At 42.2% G+C, this 21521-nt stretch overlaps 1 protein-coding gene across 10 annotated transcripts in view; it reads left to right on the top strand.

Annotated features, from left to right (window-relative positions):
• Positions 1–21521, top strand: part of LOC311251461 (phosphatidylinositol-binding clathrin assembly protein) — an 86349-nt gene that overhangs the window by 5968 nt on the left and 58860 nt on the right. For all 10 annotated transcript variants that reach the window (XM_084343891.1, XM_084343884.1, XM_084343889.1 and 7 more), the window contains exon 2: positions 17131–17273. In XM_084343891.1, the coding sequence (XP_084200017.1) occupies positions 17131–17273 (143 nt within the window). The remainder of the gene's footprint in view (positions 1–17130; positions 17274–21521) is intronic.

Genomic DNA, 21521 nt, shown 5'->3' with positions numbered 1-21521 from the left:
TCATTGGAGTCTCATAAATGGGAGTGTGAATGAACTGATGTAAGTGGCTGGTAAAGTGATACTGCAGGCTTCGTTCAGGGATGGTTGATCCAGCTTGATGTGCTGTTGATGGCTCCTCCTTTAAACCAATTGTCAAGATGTGCCCTTCATTGTCTTCAACGGAGGACACAAGAAGAACTTTTCCTTTTTACTTTATTTCCAACAGATGTAGAGATAGATAATATACACCCAAATACACCCTGGTAAGAGTTGACCAAGCTGGCAAACCTTGGAGGTGTCAAAAAGACGTTATGATGCTCAGTAAAGGTGTTGGTATGCTTCAAACGAAGCACTTCTCAGATGGTCGATGCATCTGCTTTCCAAGGCTGACTATCCAATAATCAAACCCACTTGATGTAGTGATTGGCCTGGTGGGGGTTTAGGAGGAACAGAGGATTTCTATTTCTTCCTGAAGCGTTCACTTTTTCATTCTAAACACGAAGTCTAACATCACTTTTCATGTTTAAAGAAGGAGATGCCCTGGTGACAAAGTTTTCCCACAGACTAAAGCCCTTGTGACAACACCGGTAATACCCAGTACACCGGCTTTTTATGTGAAAAGATGCTCAGTATCTGAAGAGCACTGTGTTGATTTACTGCTAGTGCAAACCACACATTTCCTACTGCTGCAGCTTCACATTAAAAGCCTTCAACTGGTGGAACACGAGTTGATTTTTATTTTGAAGTAGGCTTGTCACAGGAAATGCAACATGTTCAGTGAGTTTAGAATTAACTAATAGCTGTCTTTCAGCAAAAAACAGCGGCCATTTTCAGTATTTTTTGACAGCAGATCAGTTTACAATATGTCAGGGAGTAGTTTTATTTTGTCTGTGGGAGTATTGAGCAAGAAAGAGCTGCTGGCAACAGGCTGCACACCTCCAACTTCTCAGTGAGGTAACCGACTCCTTCTCCCTTCATAAGGTGATCAGGTTCCCTAATTGCATTGGCTTTAAATCAGAAATATTGCCATATAGGCGCTTACGCTTTTTGCTTTGACAGCAAATCTTCCACCGTCGTCTTAAGTGTGGCCTTTTTGGAAAAGATAAAAAAAAACTACTGATGCACTGTAAACATCAGCAAGATAAGTTATCGTCCCAGTATTGGGAAATTTATATTATCAGCTATATATTGTGGAATTGCTTGCGCTTGTGACGTCAACCTGCTGCACCTTACAGTAGTAGAGCCACAGAGTGTATATTGGAGAGTTGAACATGTCTTTGCTGGTGTGGATGTAGAGGAAAACAACATGATTGTAATTTGCAGTACATGTGCCATAAGGGTTCAGAGAGGAGGGAAAGAGTCTTCCAATTTTAACACAACAGATCTTATTAGAGCTATGAAACCATCCGTCCAATATCAAATCATCCATTCTTTGCTCTCTACAGCTTAGCCTTTCTTACCCTCAGGTGTGCATGAACTACAGGTTAGGAATCCCATCGGCATCTACCAGGAAAGGCAGTTCATTATTGGTTATCGGTATTAGCTGAAGTAAATCAATGTCATGCATCCCTATAAGAAACAAGCTGAACACACCAGTTCACTCGAAGCATACGCTGACCCCCAGCAACTCTATAGAAAGTAAAGTAAATGGCAAAATTTCGGTTGGCAGGAGGTACTCGAGCGAGGAATCCTCTTTGTCAAAATGCCTCTGCTCAACACAGTGATTTTCTTATTTTGAAGGAGAGCCTCCCTTCAACTGATGTTGACCTCTCAGCGAACAGGAACAGGTGAACACAGACTTCCCCTGTGGGGAGCACTAAAGAACTATACATGTTTATCGAGCCTCTAATCGGCAGCAGCTCTCGTGGAGTTGCCTCTGTGTTGATGCGTCATTTTCATGTAAAAGGTTTGTTGCCAGGAAACATTTGACATCTTTGACCCTTTTTCTGGCTTTGTTGGCTGTTGCTAGATGCTTTCTCCATCTGCAGTGCTCGTTGGACTGTACAGTGCTGCAGAGAGCTGCAACGATTAATGGATCAATCAATTGGTTGGTGACTATTACGTTAATCGCCATTGATTTTGATTATTGATTAAGCAGTTAAAGAATTGTTTTTGGAAATAAAAAAGTTGAAATTATCTAATTTCAGCATCTTTGATGTGAATACTATACTTCTCTATGACAGTAAAGACATTTGAGGATGTCATCTTGGCCTTTTAGAAACACTGATCTACATTTCTCACCATTTTCTGACACTAATAGACAAAACAACTAATCAATTAAGTAAAAACCATAACAGACAGATTAATCGACATTGAAAATAATTGGTAGTTGCACCCTAGTTTTGCACATAGCTCTGATTTCAAATGGTTCAAGGGCCAGATATGCTTTTCAATGGCTGCAGACACAATCATTGGACGTATACACTTAACAATAAAAGCCAGTAAAGGAATCTGTCTAAAATTTCTAAAAACTGCCAGACATTTACTCGTAGTGTTGGTTTTTCAGACTCTAACAAGACCTCCAAAAGTCGCTGATCACTTGCCAAAGTGTCAAACATGCAAGCCAAATTTTAAATGACCATTTGGCTGGTCTTGACGTTTTAGGCTATTTTTAACAGACGCCTTTTGTCTCAGCTGCTTCGTCAGACCGTCCTGTTATTGAGGTCATTTTCATGCTTTCTACACAGTAGCAGCTAAGGTTATGCTAGCTTAATACAACATGCCACATCGTTTTTACCGGCTGGCTGAGCTGCAGGCCCAGATGTCCTTTAACATCATGGTGTGTTGGGCCATTTTTAGCCAAACCTTAAAACTAGGTTACGCTTACATGACAAATTGATGCGGTGCGAGAGTAGTCCTCCACGCCAACACTTTGACTGGCTCTGTCTGGGCTACAGTGTCTGTGTGTCTTTGGGTTAGTTCAGGAGACGCAGCAGCAGGTTATTGAGCTCAGGTTTATGTGGTTTGTGTTTCAGCCTCCAGTGGGTTGGTGCCCATTCAGAGTTTACAGCTCTATTTCAGACCGGAGCTTGTGGGTCACCTTGACAGATTGGTCCATTGTGCTTGTGTACATACGGTCTGTTTGTGAGTGTGTGTCTGTTTGAATGAGTTTTGGTGTTTGTGTGTGGTTCTTCAGAGAGTATCTCAAAGTGGCTTCACAAACATTTATTTCCTCTGTTCAGTAATGAACTGGATATTTGAAAGTAATGCAGCATTTTTTGAAACATATTTCACCTTGAAGTTTATAAAAGGACTTGAGAGGAAACATTTCTTCAAATAATTGTTGGTATGCTGTTTTTCTTTCCCTTTTTTAAAATGCAGTATTACTGTAAGGAACACAGCCAACAGTATTAGCTGTGGCTTTCTGCGCTCCCTACATTTCGCTATGACTCTCATTCTGTACATTAGTTGCATCATGTTGCTTCAGTTACAGGAGCACCTGTTGCTGTGAGATTTGACAGTCTTGTTATTTGTCATCACCCCAACTGGACCCATGAAGGAGAGACCGTTAACGCTGTTAGGCTTCCTCATTTCCGTAATGTGAGACAAAACACACGAGTGTGCAGGAGCTGCTGATTGCCAAGCAGGTGTTGAAATACTGATATTTTTATACCAAAATTAGTGCATATATGCAGGTTTTTAAAACGTTGGTAAACCCATTAACGGTAGATGATTGACTCCTCTCCCATTGCCAGTAAATTAGTTTACCTTTCTGTTTTTTTTCTTGCCGTCTTCTAGATCACAAACATGACAGAAAACAGGGATCAGCAGATTTTATACCTCATCAAACTGCACTCAGAAGACGATAGCATATTTTTAAAAAAGTCTTATCTACATTCCTGATTAGACACTTGTTTTTCTTCTGGAGGTGATGATGGCAAAGGATTGAGCTATTTTGCTGTCGAGAGTTGCACATGTGCAGTACATATCGGGCAGCTGGCATGGATCGGGACTCCCTAAAAACTTGGTATTTCACCCGGATGGGCGTGGTTGTGCAGGATGTAGTAGTGCACGCTTGAGCGAGCTCCGTGACCATCTCAGCCCGTGCCCCGAGTGCTTGACGTTTTGTCTGTGTGCATGGGAGGTGATCTTCTGCCTTGTAAGAACGTTTGGGTGGTTTTATTAGATGTTTTCTGCTGGAAACAGAAAACAGTAGGACTTAATTTATATTTACAGCTGTTTGTTTTAATGGCTTTTCACCATTACACTTTGTAACTCTATTGTTTTCAGGTATTTAAAAGAATATTGCCAATTTTCAGCCACAGATTGTTTGGGTTAAGGCAATAAAACTACTTGGTAAGATTTAGAAGATGAAGCTACTCGGTTAGATTTATTGAATAAAAATACTTTGTTAGGTTTTACAAAAGTTCAGCTCCTGGACTTAATTAGTCAGCGTTCATTTTTGGTTTTTAGCCGGGACAGGATGACGAGGAGGTGCATCAGGCAAACGACACCGTGTGACGCAGGACGTAAGGTGCCGTCCCCGTACAAAATACCAACTTTTTAGGGAGTCGCCCGCACAGATCGAGTACTGAGGTTGAGGCCAGTGACGATGTTAAAGTTAAACTTCAGTATCTCTTTTAAAACTCGACACCGACTGGGCGATGTTCTGCCGCTGCTTGAACGGAGACAAACGGGAGTGTAAACACGGTTTCCTCCACATATTCAGTGTTTTTCCTTCCTGTCACTCCGTCCCTTTTCATTCTATACTCTTCCTCTCATTTCACAGTGCACACACACGAGGTGATTTACTGCCGTCCTCTGAATACCACTAAAGAAAGTAAACAGAGAATTGAAAAGGTTCAGTGTGATTTCAAGACATGTCAGGTTAAAAATAGTCCCGCTTATTTCCTGCATTGATTCCAGCCCTGATAGGACCCCGCTGCAGGGTGTAGCTGGCTAGCAACACGGCGGGGACGCCTGTGTCTTAAGTGATTGTAGGTGAGCCTAATGCTATCGAAACAGAGCGGGACAGCCCCTCCCTGGCTGCAGAGCCTAGATAGGCCCAGTTTAGACTACCAGGCAGGAAAAAGGCTTACTGCTGACTGTCTGGAGACGTCTGTTTCAAGTGAAGCCCAGGGGAACGCACGTCAAGTGTCGAGTGTGTGAGGCTGTGTGTGTGTGTTTGTGTGTGGGAAGAGGGAGAAATTGCCGTCTCATGAGAGAGCTACACAGTCAGGGAATATGTTAGACCCACTGCGCAGTCGAGTAGTGATTGAGTGAACAAATATCGCTGCACAGTTCACACTGGGAGCACATTCAGTAGGACCTTGAGTGACCAGATCATACTATAAAGCTTTTATTTACAGTCATATACATAATTCAGCATATATTAAACATTTGTTGCTTTGCTTTAAGTCTTCGTTTGCTTTAAATTGGCTCGCTTCATGTCATTACGTCAGCCACGTTAGTCATGCCAGAAAGCCCCAATGTGATTAACTTTCTTTTGCATAATTCCACACGTTTTCTCCCCCCTCATGTAGGCTACTCATTAATTATTAAATAACGAACTTAACCACCATCTTCAACATCCCAAATCCCCCCCCTGCTCCTTCAGCCATGGTTGCTTGTCACGTAACGCAGAGGAAGAAGGAAGATGAATCTGCCTCTTTCACAGAGGTCACGGCACCATGTAGAGTTAGGGTTATGAAGGTTTCTTAGAAGTCAGTTTTGATGAGCAGGCGGTAAGTTGGCACACCGCATTTTGCTGGATGTGGTTGATCAGAGAAATGCAGAAGCTGCAGAGACCAACATTTCTATGTTAAGAATCCCTCAAATGACTTAGTTTAATTTGAAAGGTGTCGCCTGTACTGACAAACGCACAGAGAATTATCAACTGACTACTGTTTTCACTCAGCTCTGTGGGGTTTTTGCGCTCTTTTAGCTCATTGTGTTGGGTTTCTGGTCTGCAACTTTGCTGTTATTTGGGCTTAGTCAGTGCTTTCATCAACCGTGTTCGTAGCTGCAGCCGTTTTCAGTGATAAAAGCTCTGAAATAGTCACTGTGCACTACTTACCCACCACCAAGTGGCAGACGGACAAAGTTAGCATCTAGCTAGTAAACACAGTCGAGTATTTAGGAGCTAAAGGTCTACAGAGATATTGGACTTAACACGTTGTCGTGTCTGTAGGAAGTTTAACATTTTTTTGCAAACACTTTTATCACCACGGCTTCTAAAAATGATAATAAATGAAAATGTTGTGTTTTCAACTTGTTTTTGGGCCTCCAAGTGGCAATGAGGAACAAAAATAACCAGGTTTGGTTAATTGAATCTTTTCATATTACTTGAAGGATTAAATGAACCTCAACGTCTTTCAACCAGAGCACTTTGAAAAACCATCTGAATCATCCGTCTTTGTCCTCGTCAAGCTTAAAACACGATGATCCCCATTCCCTGAAAATTATTTTTGAGATTCAAGGTTTAATCAGTTCTTTGAGAAATAAATTAAAATTATACAATGTAATATTATTATAATTAAAAAAATTCATATCAGGGCTGCACAATAAATCAAAAATATTAACAATGCTGCAAAAAAGGTGCAAATGTTAGGGTACAGAAAGTATAATACAAAAATTATTATCCCCATTAATCATCGTGCCGCTCAGGAATAAATTGGACATTAACCACACCTCTCAAGCATAAAGATGACACAAACAAGCTGCAAGCTAGCTAGCTAAATGATTGTTATTGTTATTATAAGGTCCTGTTTGTAAGAAGAGTTGATTTTTGAGTGTCATTCCCATTGTAGGACCAGTCGGCTGCCATTGCGACGAGTTGGGAGTGAGACTCAAAAATGAGTTTTTACTTGTAGCTTTTGGTTTGGATCTAAATAAAGGGATGGATCCGGGAATCTTTTCTCACTTCTGGTAATAATGCATGGGTTTTGATGAAAAAAATCTAGTTTATTTAGGTGGCTGGTATCTAGGAGTGAGCACAAAAGGGGACTCTTGGGCCTTGGCGGATGTATACGTGATTGTAGTTTATTCTTTACTTATCCAGGTAAACTTCTTCGGACTCGTTGTCCGTCTCTAGTAGGGCTGACCCCGATGCTTCGAAAGTTTGAAGCCTCAAAGTTGCCATGGAAATTGACATGAAGATCAGTATTCAGAGGACGGAGATGTTGCGTCAGCTGCGGGTATTTCTCACTCAAGCTTCGAAGCCCCAGAAAACGGTATTGGGGTGAGCCCTGGTCTCCCCTCACCTACACCGGTCCAATGTTCTGAACGCTACATTACGTTACACTTCTGGTGTAAAAAGTATTAGTGCATGTTTTTTAAATAGGCCTCGTCTGCGTCTGTGTTTGTGTGCGAGTGTTTGGGAACATTCAGTGCTTCTGTTCCCGTCCCGTTCTGATGTCTGGTTATTTTTAGCCGTGTGTTCTCTCTCCGGAGCCTTTGGCTGGGTTCAACTGCTTGTTTTTCTCGCCGCACTCTACCTGTGTGCATGTACGTCTGTCTGCCCACCCGCCTCTCTGTCGGTGTCACTCTCCTTTTCTGACAGAAAGCGGCAGACGTTTCCACCCGAAGGCATTCGACGCGCTCACAGAGAGACGTACACGCAGAGACTTCAATCCTATTCACTTGACAAGATTTCCAGAATCCCCCTGTGAAAACACAGCAGTTGGAGACGAGAGAGTTTGTCTGTCCCTAATTCTCAGTCTCTCTGTATTTCTGTGTGTGACTAAGAGAGACGGAGGAGAAACCGCTCTTATTTAAGACCTCAAGGGGAGAATTAAAGCTATAGAACCAGAGCCGTCTATTAATAGACAGACTTCTGGTGACACTTTGTCTTAGTGTCTACTCTCTCTGCTTCTTTCTACCATCGTTTCCCCCCACCTCTCACTGTTGCTTGCGTCCTTTCTCATTATCCCTTCTTCCATCTTTCCTCCTTGTCCTCCCACCTAACTCCTGCATTGATCTCACATTTTCTCCCTGGATACAGATTCTGATGCCTAAACCTCCGATGGCGGTGCCCTTTTTTGTTACTTTCAATCACAAATCTAGCTACTAGCTGCAAAGATTCATCGATTAGTTGATTACTAAATCAATCGCCAACTATTCTGATAATCGATTAAGTGGTTTGAGTAATTTTTTAAGGGAAAAAAAAGGTTTCTTTCCTGTTATGACAGAAAACTAAATATCTTTGGTTTGTGGATGTAACAAGAAAACGCTTTAAGGATCTTTTTCACCATACCAAACAACTAATTGATTAGTCGATAAAATAATTTACAGATTAACTGACAGTGAAAAGTTAGTTGCAGCTCTACAAGCTACCAGCTACCACACATCACTTCTTAACTCCAAGTGGAGACTTTGATACACAACCTTTCCTTTAATTCAGCCTCTGCAAATTGTAATCATGTTTTGGGTCAATAATTATTTTCCTGGATAATTAAGTAATTTCTGTTTGTGCTGAAAAATGTCCCAAACCCAAAGTTGTTTAGTTTCTGATCACATAAGACAAAAACAAGCAGCTAAATCCTCACATTTGGGATGCTGGAACTAGAGAAACGTTGGCATTTTTGCTTGACGAAGTGATTGTCACAATAATTAGCTTTTACTGTTATTCTGTGTATTGACTCAGCTGTAGCTGTAGTGGATTTGTTTTCAACAACGGCGACTAAGAAACGATATACGGGATTTGGGGCCCAATCAGTAATGATCCGTCTCCATCTCTATCCACACTAAAGCCTTATTCGCATGGGACTAGTACAGAAGAACAGTCGCAATAGAGAAAAACGGTCACAACGCTGAAAAAATAGTCGCAATGCAGAAAAACATTCAATACAGAAGAACAGCAAACAAAACAATCCATTCATCCTGTTACCTCCTTCTCTCAATTATCTATAATTTTGTCTTCAAACATGGCTGAAAGCACAGTTTAAGTTGTTGTTATTGATATTTTCTGTCATCAGAAAACAGCTCGAGAATAAAACATCAATGTTTTCGACTCGTAAATGTTACCAGTCAACCGCAATGAACAGTAACTCCTGAGCTGCCGCCCTAAGTCAGTCACTCCGGTTGCTGCTTTACTCTCCCGACAGCATGAACATAAACACAGATCAGTGATATAACATCTATTGTGTCATTGGATGTATCTGCAGCTAAGTGAGCGATCATAGAAGGAATTGGATGTGACGGAGAGTCTTTTGAAGGTGTACTTTTATTGTGTAGTAAAAGCTTTGTTGTCCTTGTCAACACTACAAAACATGAGTGGGTTTTTTAAAAACCACCGGTTTTAGTGCGACTGCGAGGCCGAAAAAGAGTGGATGCATTTTCAAATATAGCCGGCTTACGATTCTCTTACGATTCTTCACACCTCTTTCCTCCTTCTGCACCTCCTATCAGACGGATTTGAGGAGGGGAGGAAAGGGGGAGCGAGGGAGGGGCGGACGGGGAATCCTCTTTTGAGGCAAACCCCCGTCTGCAGTCCGTAACACGGAGACAGACAGAGGAGAGAAGGAGATTACTAGTACATGCCAGACAAGGTGCTGATACCGCGGAGCGTTAATCTTTAACAGATTGGGGCTGCACTCCACCCGGTGCCTTCTGTGTCTGGCTTTTTTCATCTGTGTGGTGTCTGTTGGTGTGTACGTCCCCCTGTTACTCTGTACCTGCACAGATTGAGAATGAAGGTCAGTCAACTCTGCGGCAGTACCCTTGTTCGGTTAGCAGTGTTTTAAAACCTTGATAATCTCAAGTCCCCGTGGAGCGATGGGAACCGCAGGGTGGTCAGCTGGAGACATCGTCGAGCTTTCTTGTTGGCAAGCGTCCACCCTGTAAAGGTGTCCTTGAACAAGGCATTGAATCACTGATCACTCTGTAGTGTTGTTGACTTCTGACCTCCTTCGAGTGACAAAACCAGGACAAATCCCTCGAGATCAGCAAAAAAATGTAACTGGCTTTACTTCTGTTTCTGTGTCTGGCAAACCTTTTGGATATAACCAGTTCAAAAGAAAGACGATCAAGTAAAGGCTGTTTGGTGTCAATCAGGGCTGCAACTAACAATTACTTCCATTATCGATTAATCTGTTGATTATATTCCTGGTTAATCGATTAGTTTTAGTCTATAAAATGTCAAGATGACGTCCTCAAATGTCTTGTTTTGTCCACAACCCAAAGATATTCAGTTTACTGTCATAGAGGAGGAAAGAAGCCAGAAAATGTTCACATTTAAAAAGCTGGAATGAGATAATTTTGTCTCTTTTTCTTTTTCTTAAAAAATACTCTAATTGATTACAGAGACTAAACACAATTTAAATTCAATTTGCGCAGCATTTAGTTGCACCTAAAGGTTTTGTTTTAGTGTAAAAGAAAGAACAAATTGCTAGTGAATGTTTAAATTTACCAACCATTCAATGGATTACCATTGTTATTTTGGCTGACCAGCTACCGGCTAGTTGCATATTTTAGTGGATGAAGCTAATTTTAAGCCCTGTGTTAAAGCCCTGCGGTCTACAGGACTGTTGTGACTCATGGTGTCTCGTTAGCTGTGGCTATTTTGTCTTACATCTAAAGGGTAAGATAGTTTGTGAGAGGGACAGGCTGAAAACAAAGACTGCAAATAATTATTGTCCTGGATAATCATGTATTTGTGTTGAAACATGTCCCAAGCCCAAAGTTGTTTAGTTTCCAATCACATAAGATGAAGATAAATGCAGCTAATTCCTCTCATTTGGGAAGCTGGAGCTAGAAAACTCTGTGCTATTATCACAATAATGTGCTATTTCTTCTACTCTGTGTATCTGTGGATGCATCAAAACAAAGACTGCACACAACTCTGAGCTCTCCATTTGTGTTTTTTGTCGAGGTATCACCCCTGGTAACGGCAGGTGAAGCTGCAGTATTCTTGCCTTCCTATCTTGTACATGACAACCTAAAAAAAGCTTGATATTTAAGTCTTTAAACCAAAGACTAAAGCAATCAAAATCATATCGTGAAGTATGCACGTTGCGGTTTATTGAAGTGATTTTCTGCTCTGCTGATGGTGGTGAAATCACTGGTTTTTTTTTTTGCCAACGCAGTTGAGCAACATGAGAAAGAAGTGAGGAAAGTAACGGACGTTGTACTCACTTCCTGGACGTCCTGATTTCAGTAGAGCAGGACAGGGAGGTAACAAGTTCAGTGATTACATTGGCAGTCGTGTCACGACGCAGAGCTGTGTCAACACACTGTCCTCTCTTCATAAGAATCTCAGTTAAACGCTTAAAGTCTTTGAGATTTGTCTGGATGGATTCTCTACAGAGCCATCTGTTTAGGAATTCCAGCTATGTGAGCTTGACCTTCCCTTGGTGGTCTCTGAGGGGACTGAACTGTGTCAAGCACACAAAGCGAGGCACTGATGCCCGTCGGGGTTTTAAAAGATGTCAAGATAGGATTGAGAAGCTGATTACAGGTCTGTTCACAGGGGTTAATCCACCCCGAATTGTATCCCACCAGGGGGGCTTGTCGAAATCTAGATCAAATCGTGGCATTGAATATGAGGTCCATGGGGATAAGATGCAACGTGGGGGTCCATATCAACTTCTACCAGCTTTTTAAAAGCTTTATTAACGCCACTGAATTCGTTCTTTATACACACGAGACAGATTTTGAAACTAGCACTTATTAGAGCATCGACAATACATTTTTGGTCCCTCAGCCTGAGCTCTACAGAGCTTTTAAGCCTCTTTTAGCCCATTGTTTTAGGTTCAGTTAGCGACTAGCTTGTGAACGTAGGAGCGCATTTACCATATATTTTCCTCAGGAGTTGGTGGAGACCAAAACTCAGCCGAAAGAGAGTGAATATCTGACTTACATTCGTCAGCTGGATAGAAGCACGACTCCTAATAAATGCCAATGTTGCTGTGTGACAACACTTCAACTGGAGAGTTAATGATAGTGTTGCGTTTACAACTTGTTTCTGTCAACCCCAAATGGCCAAAATACCAGTTATTAAAGGTTTAAGGGTGCAAGTTGTTAAGCAATTTTCTCGAACCATTGTAATTCTTACAAGATACAACCTCATTCTGAGGACATGAACGTGATGAGAACAAACTGGTCTTTGAATTTGCAAACTGGAGTTTCAGAAATACTTCTATCATACATTTTAGACCAATCAGTTTCTTATTGGCAGTTAATCAGTCTTTGATTAAAGACAGATCCTCGTTTAAAAGTGCGTCACAAAGGTAGCAAAATAAAATTAAGTTATTGAATCATCAGGTTCAAAAACAAAACATACAAAAACAAGAAGACTGTAAATCGTGACTTGTTGATTGCCAGAAACTAAATATTTATTCAAAGGCTACAATATCTCTCATGAAAAACAATAATTCCATGTTATCTGCCCCTTGTTGATTGGATTGTGGGGATCCTCAAGCCGTTTTTTAACCCCTTTTGTGCCATCTGACATAGATAACGAGACGAACCAAAGAGAAAGCGAAAACTAGTGAGCAGGTTTTATAAGTAACACCTGAGCTAGACGGAAACAGGAAACAGAATCTTGTTGGAGGTGATTTAGTTGTATTTTCTCGCTTGTTGATGCACCAGACAGACAAATAAATGGAAAAGGGAGTCGGGACATGAGACAAGTTTGTTTGCAGATCAGAGGAGATGAAGAAGGAGATGAAAGTGGATAGAGAGGCAGGAGTCTGTGTGTGTTTGTACTGGAAGCGGGTGGATATGAGGGACTTAAAGGTGGATGAAGAGATGCGAGGAGAGCACAGATAGAAGGTAGCCAGCTGGGCCAGATGTGATCTGTGTCTCCTCCTCCTGCCCTTCTCCGTCTGCTTGATCTGACCACCTGCTTTCTCTCTCGAACACGCACACAAACAGACAGTCCCTTCACTTCAGCTTCATAGATGCTTACTGGCACAAAACAAGCTCAGCGTACCGCAGAATATTGGTACGTTTCTCTCGGTTTATTGCATCTAAGTGTAGCAGGCATACCCACAAGTATGAGTCCTCATTGGATCCAGAGCCTGCTTCCCGCAGCTCTCATTCTTGTCCCTCGGTACCAGGAAGTCTCCGGTCTATTGTGGTTCAGTCAAAGCCCGCAGAGGTCAAGTGATGACCAGTAACAATGGACCTCAGATCAGAGAGGAACAGAGAGTCACTGTTGGGAATGAGATCACATTTACTCAGCAGTCATTCCTCCCACATGTCTGTATGAGGAAGACTAAGAGAGAGGAGACGGCCCACAGAAGTAAAGGAGACAGATTAACATGGACAGTGCAGAAACATTATGCTTACTCGGGTCCAGGTTGCAGAGGCAGCAGGTTTTGTTCACGTACGGTTCAACATTCGGCTGAATTTCCTCCGCAAGGGACAAATTGTTCAAAACCGGTTACCACCTGTTCAACCTGCCAATGCATATATAACAGGGCTGCTACAAATGAATGTTTCCACTATCAGTCAATCTGCAGGTGTTTTATGTTTCCGGGTTGTCCGTCTATCCGTCTGTCCCATTCTTGTGAATGTGATAGATTAAAGACGCCTCGAGGGAATTTCTTCAAATTTGGTACACATGTCCACTATGACTCAAGGATGAACCGATTAGGTCTTTGGTTACCAAAGGTCAGAGGTCAAGATCACTGTAACCTTGCAAAACACATTTTTGGCCATAACTCAAGAATTCATATGATAATTACAACAACATTTGTCTAATAGGATAAAATGATGGAGTAATGAAATTTAATATCCAAAAGGTCAGTGGTTAAATGCATGTGACTTAGTAATATTCTGCAAAAATGTATTCAGTGCCACAGCTCTCGAACAGCAACTCGATTGGTGCACGGAGGCATACAACCACGATGTGGTAATTCTAGCTTAATTAATTAATCAATCGCGTTGCCTGTAATTTCAGAAAAAGGTGGAAAACTTCCCAAACTTCCAGCACTACCCATAGATACTCGACTGGATTGGGATTTGCAATTTGGAGGCTCGGTCAAAGCCTTGAGCACTTGTACTTGTGCGGTGTTTGGCTAGCTTAGGGTTAATACCAGGACCCAAGTTTTCCTCCAGGGAACGTTGCACTGTACGGAAAAGATCAATGTTATTCACTTCACCTCTTAGTCCTAAGCTCCAGTCAAGTTCCCACAAAGACCCTTGGACTCGGCTCGAACAGGCGCTTCAGTCCTCCGTTGTTTAACTATCTTGTAATGTGTCGGTGTCAATTAGCCCGGTCGGATTCTGTTGTGCCGGTAATTGCCCGCAGGACGTTGAGGTGTCGATCAGAGCCTTGCTGTTGAGGATCGTCAGACTGAATCTCAGCCTGTGTATTTTTCCATTTCTGCTCAAAATAATTGCTCAAAAAAACATCCTCAGACTGGTGTCTGCTGCGGACCACGTCGGTAAAGAAAGGAGAGGAAAAGCGAGGCGAGGAGGCATGTCGAGCTGTGTGTGGATCCCTGCAAATTGTCTGGATGAAGAGACACTCATGTCTCTCATGTCTCATTATGTTTTTTTCCGTTTGACTATATCTTTCTACTTCCCTCCAGTCACGGTCACTCATCTCTTTCTCTTTCTACCTCTCTATTTGACTCCTCTTTTACTCCCTTACCTCTCTTTCTGTCTCCCTCCTTTTTTTTCCCTGAACCATATGTTTGCCTCAATCGCCTCGCCTTCCCTTTTTTTCGTCTCCCTGGTCTGGGATCAGTGGCATCTAATGCCTTCCACTCTGCCTGATTAAGTCAGCACATGTACCCTCTTTACATTATCGCTCGCACACACTCATGCACGAGCGTCCCCGCAGACCTAATCAGTCCTTCTCTCAGTTCTCTCTCTCTCACACCACTCCAGACCCTAATGAAAAAACATGAGCTCCGTTAAAAAAGAAGCCGAGATGGACGGACGGAGCGAACGGGAAGGTAGCGGCAGAAATAAAGGAGATGGAGTGGGTAGATTGAGAACAGAGGAGAAGCGAGGCAGCTAATTCATTAACAAAGCCACCAGTCGCTCTCGATGCCTCTTTACAGCTCAGAGATATTAATTGTTTCTAATCGGCATTAGTAACATCACACAGGGATGCAGTAGGAGGGACAGAAAGACGAGGTGAGGCTGGAATGGAAACGACTCTGGAACATTTCCCAACAGACATGAAATCCTTTAATTTATGTGTTTAAACTGCAATTCAGACAGTCACTAAGTGTTGCTCTGGTTGGCTTTCACTCACACTAATGTACCTTTTGTATTACATTACACTCATTTGTATTGACTAAACAGCCCCACCGCCTGTGTGTGTGTGTGTGTGTGTGTGTGTGTGTGTGTGTGTGTGTGTGTTGAAGTGGAAGAGGTGCCACGTCGAGTGAACGATTGAGAATAACGCTGGACTGGAAGTCTGCTGCGTGTTGTTACTGTACGTGTGGGCAAGCGCTCGAGGGAGATGATGTGTTAAACGAGTGGCAGAAGAGCGGAGATGGGCTTTATTGAATGAGCGCGTGCACGGGCGCGCCCCACGCTCGCACGCGCACCTGATTATGATGATGAAGTCTCCCGACGGGACCCTCCGCGCTACAGTCCTCCAGTAGTCTAATGAGAAGCTGTTTCCGTAGTTACCAGGTGTGAGAGCCGGCAGCTCATAATGTCCTGTGGTGAGGAACAAAGGACGGGGAGAGGAGGTGGATGGAGAGAGAGGGAGGGTGGAAGTGACGGCAAAGGAATGAAAGAGGACGGAGGACGCCAGAGAAATGAAACTTTAAAAAAAAGAAATTCCTGATATCTGGTGCGAATGATCATTTCTAGCAGTGTGTGTCTTGTATTGATGTTTGTGCTGTAGAGGGTCGCCGTGTGCGTTACCTGTTGTGAGTGAAGAAATCTTTATAATGGGCCGAGAGACCCGAGCGAGAATCGGTTCAAATCAATCTCATCTAAAGTGGTGAGAACAGTGAGGCGGGACCGAGCTGTTAGTAGCCGGTCAGATCATATCGGGCACCTTTTGAAATAAAGTTGACTTGTTCTAAGCAGTGGGTGATCTATGGATTTCAGATTTTCACTGGTTCAAGATCAATGACAATCTACATGATGGTGTTATTTAATGTCCCTATTTCTGTTTCCAAACTTACAAAATGTCAGAGTTTTGTAATCATAAAGTCCAAGCTTTACTGAGTGTTCCTGTTCTCACTCTCAAAAAAGGGACTTTATGGTACATTATTTTTCAAATTTGCGGTGACTTAAGACTTAGGCTTTCAGTGCAGTGAAATCCAATGGCAACAAAGCAGGAAAAGGAGCATTTCACTGTGAATTAAGGCCTAAACACAACACCAAACCACGTTATCCCCTCAAAGGGCACAAGAGGTTTTCTAAAACTGCACTTACCGCAGACTTTTTGTCCATTTTTATGTATTATTTGGTTACTGCGTTATTTTTGTTTTGAAAGCCAACAAAGACAATTTTGTGGGGACAAAATTTTGCAGATGTTATGCTCGCAGATTATCTTTCTAATGATAAACGTATTGGTTGATTTTCATCCCTCAGCACGCACTGTACAAACGAAAGGAAACAAAATGGATGCTGACGACCACGATGTGATAATATACGATAACACATAAACTGCTCATGAAACATCGTCTCGCTTTCAAGAATCCGTTGCCAGGCTGACACAAACCCTCATCAGAAACGGGGATGGATAGAGGAGATGCACATTTTTTAAAAATACGATCAAGATCAACAAAACTGGAGGGTTATTGGCCCACTTGAGAACATACAAAGACTTGTTTACTTCTGTTCTTCGCAACATAATAGCCCTCGCCGTCTCTGGTTTCTGAGGTTGTGTAACTTGACATTCGTGCGCCCGAATGTTCAAATCTCCTCCAGGTTCAGTGAATGAACGACATGTCTCGAGAGGACAGAAAGGCAGGAGATGGTGCAGCTGAGAGAAAGTCAGTACAGGAGGAGGAGGAGGTTAGAATAAGTTGTGCAGCCGGCACCTGTCCTTCATACTTTATTCACTGCAGGATTCAGCTGAAGTGTGTGTGCGTGGTGTTTTCTGTCCTTGGTCCGTCTGTGCATCTGCATTTTTTCTGCCTCTGTGTGGAAAAGCAATTTGCTGTTGTTCTCCATCAGGGTTATCAAACCTTTAAAAGCTTTTCTCATTACTGCTCTTTGTTTTCTGCGGTTGTGTAACTCTTTGTGTGCCTCTCTTTTTTTTTTTTCTCTCTCTCTCCCCTCTGCCAGATCTGATTCACTGCACCAATGAGATGAACGTGAACATTCCCCAGCTGGCAGACACGCTGTTTGAGCGCACGGCCAACTCCAGCTGGGTGGTGGTCTTCAAAGCTCTTATCACCACCCACCACCTCATGATGTACGGCAACGAGGTAGGAGGCTTCCACAGGCAAACACGCACAAACAAAAACAAACCCTCCCGGGCAGCCAATGGAGGCTGCATCAATAAATTGTATTATTACTCAAGTCTGTCTCGCCCATGCGTTCATAAATATAAACATAAACACATTTGGATCATTTATTCATGTCCGTATCAGCATTTAGGATCAACATTGATGCATATGGGAGACAAACAGCGTGTGCTGCCAAACAGAACATACACACTGGACACATGGAGTGAATAATCGAAATAGCTGCAGAGTGCAGAGAAATTAATTAGCTCAGAACAAGCTGGAAGCAAGATGGGGGACAAGGATAGAAGCAGATGAATAATCAAATGAATTAACTTAATAAAAACATGCTTGAAAGCAGGAAGAATAACACGGCGCCGCCGCGGATTTGCAGGCTTTCCAACACAATAATTAGAAATGAAAATTCAAGCAGTCCCAGCGATGGTGGGGGGGGAAACTTTCGGATTGTGTTAATTGTGATCTTGATTCTGACATTGTGCTGTTTGGCATGAAGAGGTCCGATCCGACCCGGCGTCAGCAAAATGTCTCAATCTGTATGCGGCGCAGCTTTTTGAAAGGGAGAGGAGAGATTAATTCAGAGGGAGTTGTAGTTTCTTTTCTTGTCGTTTTTATTAATTTCTAACAAGATGAAATGTCTTTGTTCTTCAAATAAACTATTGTAGCTCGCACATACAGCAATCCTCTCGTTTGCAGACTGTGAATAATTCAGAACTCGGTACATTTTTACATGAAAATACACTTTGATATTCAGATGGACTGGTGCCATTTGGTGCTTACTATACTGGTGTATTGTTGAATGTATATTTTATGAGAACAGCAGTCCAGGCACAGTGTGTAGCTTGGTTGTGATGTATTTTCTTTGATCATTGCATAAAATGTATGTTCCCTAGAGTTTTTGCAGTAAGTGTGCAGTATATCTACTGTTATATTGTTTTTGCTAGCTGTAACCCTGAATCCAAATCAGCTTGGATGTGTAAACCATAAATAAAACAGAATGTAATGATTTGCAGATCCTTTTTAAAATACATCCAATTGAAAACAGCACAAAGACGATATATTTAATGTTTTACCTCATAGACTTTGGTCATTTTTGTGAATATATGCTTATTCTTGGCCCTATCCCAAAGAAATTGGGATAGGGCCAATGAAAGACTGGGAAAAACGTTGTGAAACACATGATTGCATAAAGGATATTACTACATCGGCTTAAGAACACAGTTTCATAAAACAGTTAGTCACAGTCAGTTAGACAGTCGGCTCATTTGCAAATGATTGCATTCTGTTTTTATTTAGTTTTTACACACTTTCCCTCCATGTTTGGTATCTAATTACTGCCACTGGCGAAAACTTCAATTTAAGGAATAGTTTGTCATTTTTTTAAACTTCCTTTCAGACTTTTAGATGAAATGATTGATACCACTCTCATTTCCATGCAGTAAATACGAAGCTACTGCCAGCGGCTGGTTAGCCTAGCTTAGCAAGAAGTGTTACTTTTGCACTTCCGTCTTTGTGCGAATTAAAGATCTCATATGGTAGAAAGTGAGATATTTTTGGATTATAAAGCAGGTCTAGATGCCGTATCCATGGAGAAATGCGTACGGCCCGTATTCACAAGTTTTTAAACAAGTTGTCAGGACGTAAAGTTGTGATGTCACAACTATACAGTCACAGCTGTGGTTGCAAAAACACGGACAAAGCTGATGCTGAAACGCAGTGGGCGGTGGCTGCTCAGGCCTGTGAGAGCTGACCAATCAGAGAAGACTGGGTCTTAAAGAGACAGGCACTAAAACGGAGACAGAGGGGTGAATAGAGGTGCTGCAGCAATGGATAGTATTAGAAAAAATAATGTATTTTTTTCATGCTGTAAAAAAAAAAAGCATCATACATTCTTCAGTATCCGTTTTTCTTAAACGTCCTTGTAAAACTGAGATTTTCTGTTCCCTCTAACCAAACAACTAACAACTGCTGTGCACTAGTGGTTAATTACACTCATCTGCACATTGTACATCTTCTGTACTTTGTGTGGTGAAGCACATTTGATCTCAAAGATGATTATACAGTAACTTCCTGTACACAAACACACACACAGCACACCAAAGATATCTGAAAACCGACACACCCTGCGCCACATTCCTCTTAATTTCCAATAAAATAGGGAAGCATCACTTCCTCGTTCAGTCAACATCTCTTGTGAGGACATTACGCAACACTTCCTTTTGTTGGTTCCTTGTTTATTACGTTAATCTACACTTCCTCTGAAAAGAGGAAGACTCGGGTGTGAGATCATTGTGTGTCACTGGCGTATGAAAGAAGCTGCGAAGCTCGCCGACACCCAAACAGCAGCCTGGCTCGTTTCACTGCTGCCTGAATAGTATTGTAGCTGCAGAGAATTAGTCAAAGCACTGAAAAATGAGATGTAATGTTGGCGCTATAGGTGCCTAAGAGACTATCTGACACCTTCGCTTACATAAGAGAAGACCCCACAGACAGTTCAAGGAGATGACATGTCATCAGATCAGTCCGTACTAAATGTTTACTCAAGCTGCGGAAATTCCCGCAAACATTTTTTGACAAACCAAATCATGATAAGTAGGTCACTGCAGAGCAGCAGGAAGTCGTTTAGAGGTATTCCCAGGCTGAAGGCTGATTTATCTCTGGCTTGTCACTGACACAGTCTCACCTAGAGTGACTTACAATGATTGCAACACCATGTTAACCACAAGTGTTTCACAAACACCACAACAGGCAGCTGATATAAAGGTTTGCAGAGCTCACAGCCACTCTGCCTTAACGCTGTTTTCCAATTCTAGTCAGTAATAACTAAGTTAAGACAAAGAGGGATCTCTTTTATATCAATATAGCTTCATGTTATTGTCTTAACATCCTTTTAGTGTCTCCAATCCATTGTGTGGTAGTTATATTAAAGTAATAAGAGGCATCTTTTTCCAATTTAGAACGGAAGCAATATTAAGATCTGTTAAGTGCATTGTGTTATGCCCTGTAGCGAGTCAATAAATCAAACTGTGGATACACAGCAGTCTTGTTCCTCAAAATTAAAAACAAAGATGAATCTACAGTAAGTTAGTTATATTAAAACATTGAAATTACTTAAAGTGCAAGTTAGGGTGGTGCTGATGAACGCTGCCATCGACTACTGAGCCCTGTACCATCAGAGCATTGTGACCAGAGAGCACCATCAAGGCAGAATAATGCCGCAATATGAGGCTTTTGTTTCAATCTTCTGAAGCTTGTACAAGGATTTGTATAAATCCAGAAACACATACTACCCCCAAACAACCATGTTTCACTGTGGACATCATCATATATTCGACAGACATGGCCCAACCCTAATTCAAGTACAATGGACATCTAAAATGCAACGTTTTTATTGCAAACATGCGGCTGTTTGGTGATTATTAATTATGAAAACTTCCAATATGATGTACAGTAATTGAACAGCCCTAATAGGAACACACCTACAGTACATTACAGCGCTGCATCTGTGGTTTACCCGCACAGACTGAGGCTCCAGGCTGTAGCACAGACAGTGTGTGTACTCATCAGCCTGCATTCATCAGGCCTGTCAGGAGGGTGGTGCTGACGAGAGGCTCAGCAACCAGGTGTCCCTGCTCCCTCATGGCCGTCCCATCCATTATAGTCGGAGCTGAGAGAAATCTGGCCGTAAAATTAGAAACCACAGACCCACAGAATTGGGGTCAATAGACTGTACATTCCTTCTCAGATCAACACGCTGACCGCTTCCAGCTTGGCGGGCGCGCTGAGGATGGCTCGGCGCGATGTCCGACCAACGCTCCGATGGTAAAGAACATTCGCTCTGAGTGAAATCGGAGCAGCCACTTTCACTGACTGACGCATTTCATTTTTACAGCGAAAAGAAAAGCGCTCTTTGTCACATAATCTGATTGTCGGAAGCCTCCACAGAATTCCTGATAATGTTAGGATGGATATACGCGTTCACATAGCTGGCTCGGAGAGCTGATTCATGTCACTTTACATATTAGATATCAGCCCACTTCTGTTATGATGAAGGATCCACCCTGAAATGTTATTTTCTTGGGTCACCCTGCCTTTAAAGAGCTGCTAAGCCTCAAATAATTTCATTTGTCTGGGTTTCACCGACAGTGGTTCAGTCTTCCAAGGACTCTGTGCTGTGCTTTCAGAGGCTTTTTCTACTCTGATAAGAAACAT

Source organism: Pagrus pagrus (genome assembly GCF_965226575.1).
Source record: "Pagrus pagrus genome assembly, chromosome: 22".
Taxonomy (NCBI): Eukaryota; Metazoa; Chordata; class Actinopteri; order Spariformes; family Sparidae; genus Pagrus; species Pagrus pagrus.
The sequence above is the reverse complement of the archived record's forward strand: the minus strand, read 5'-3'. Positions and strand labels throughout refer to the sequence as shown.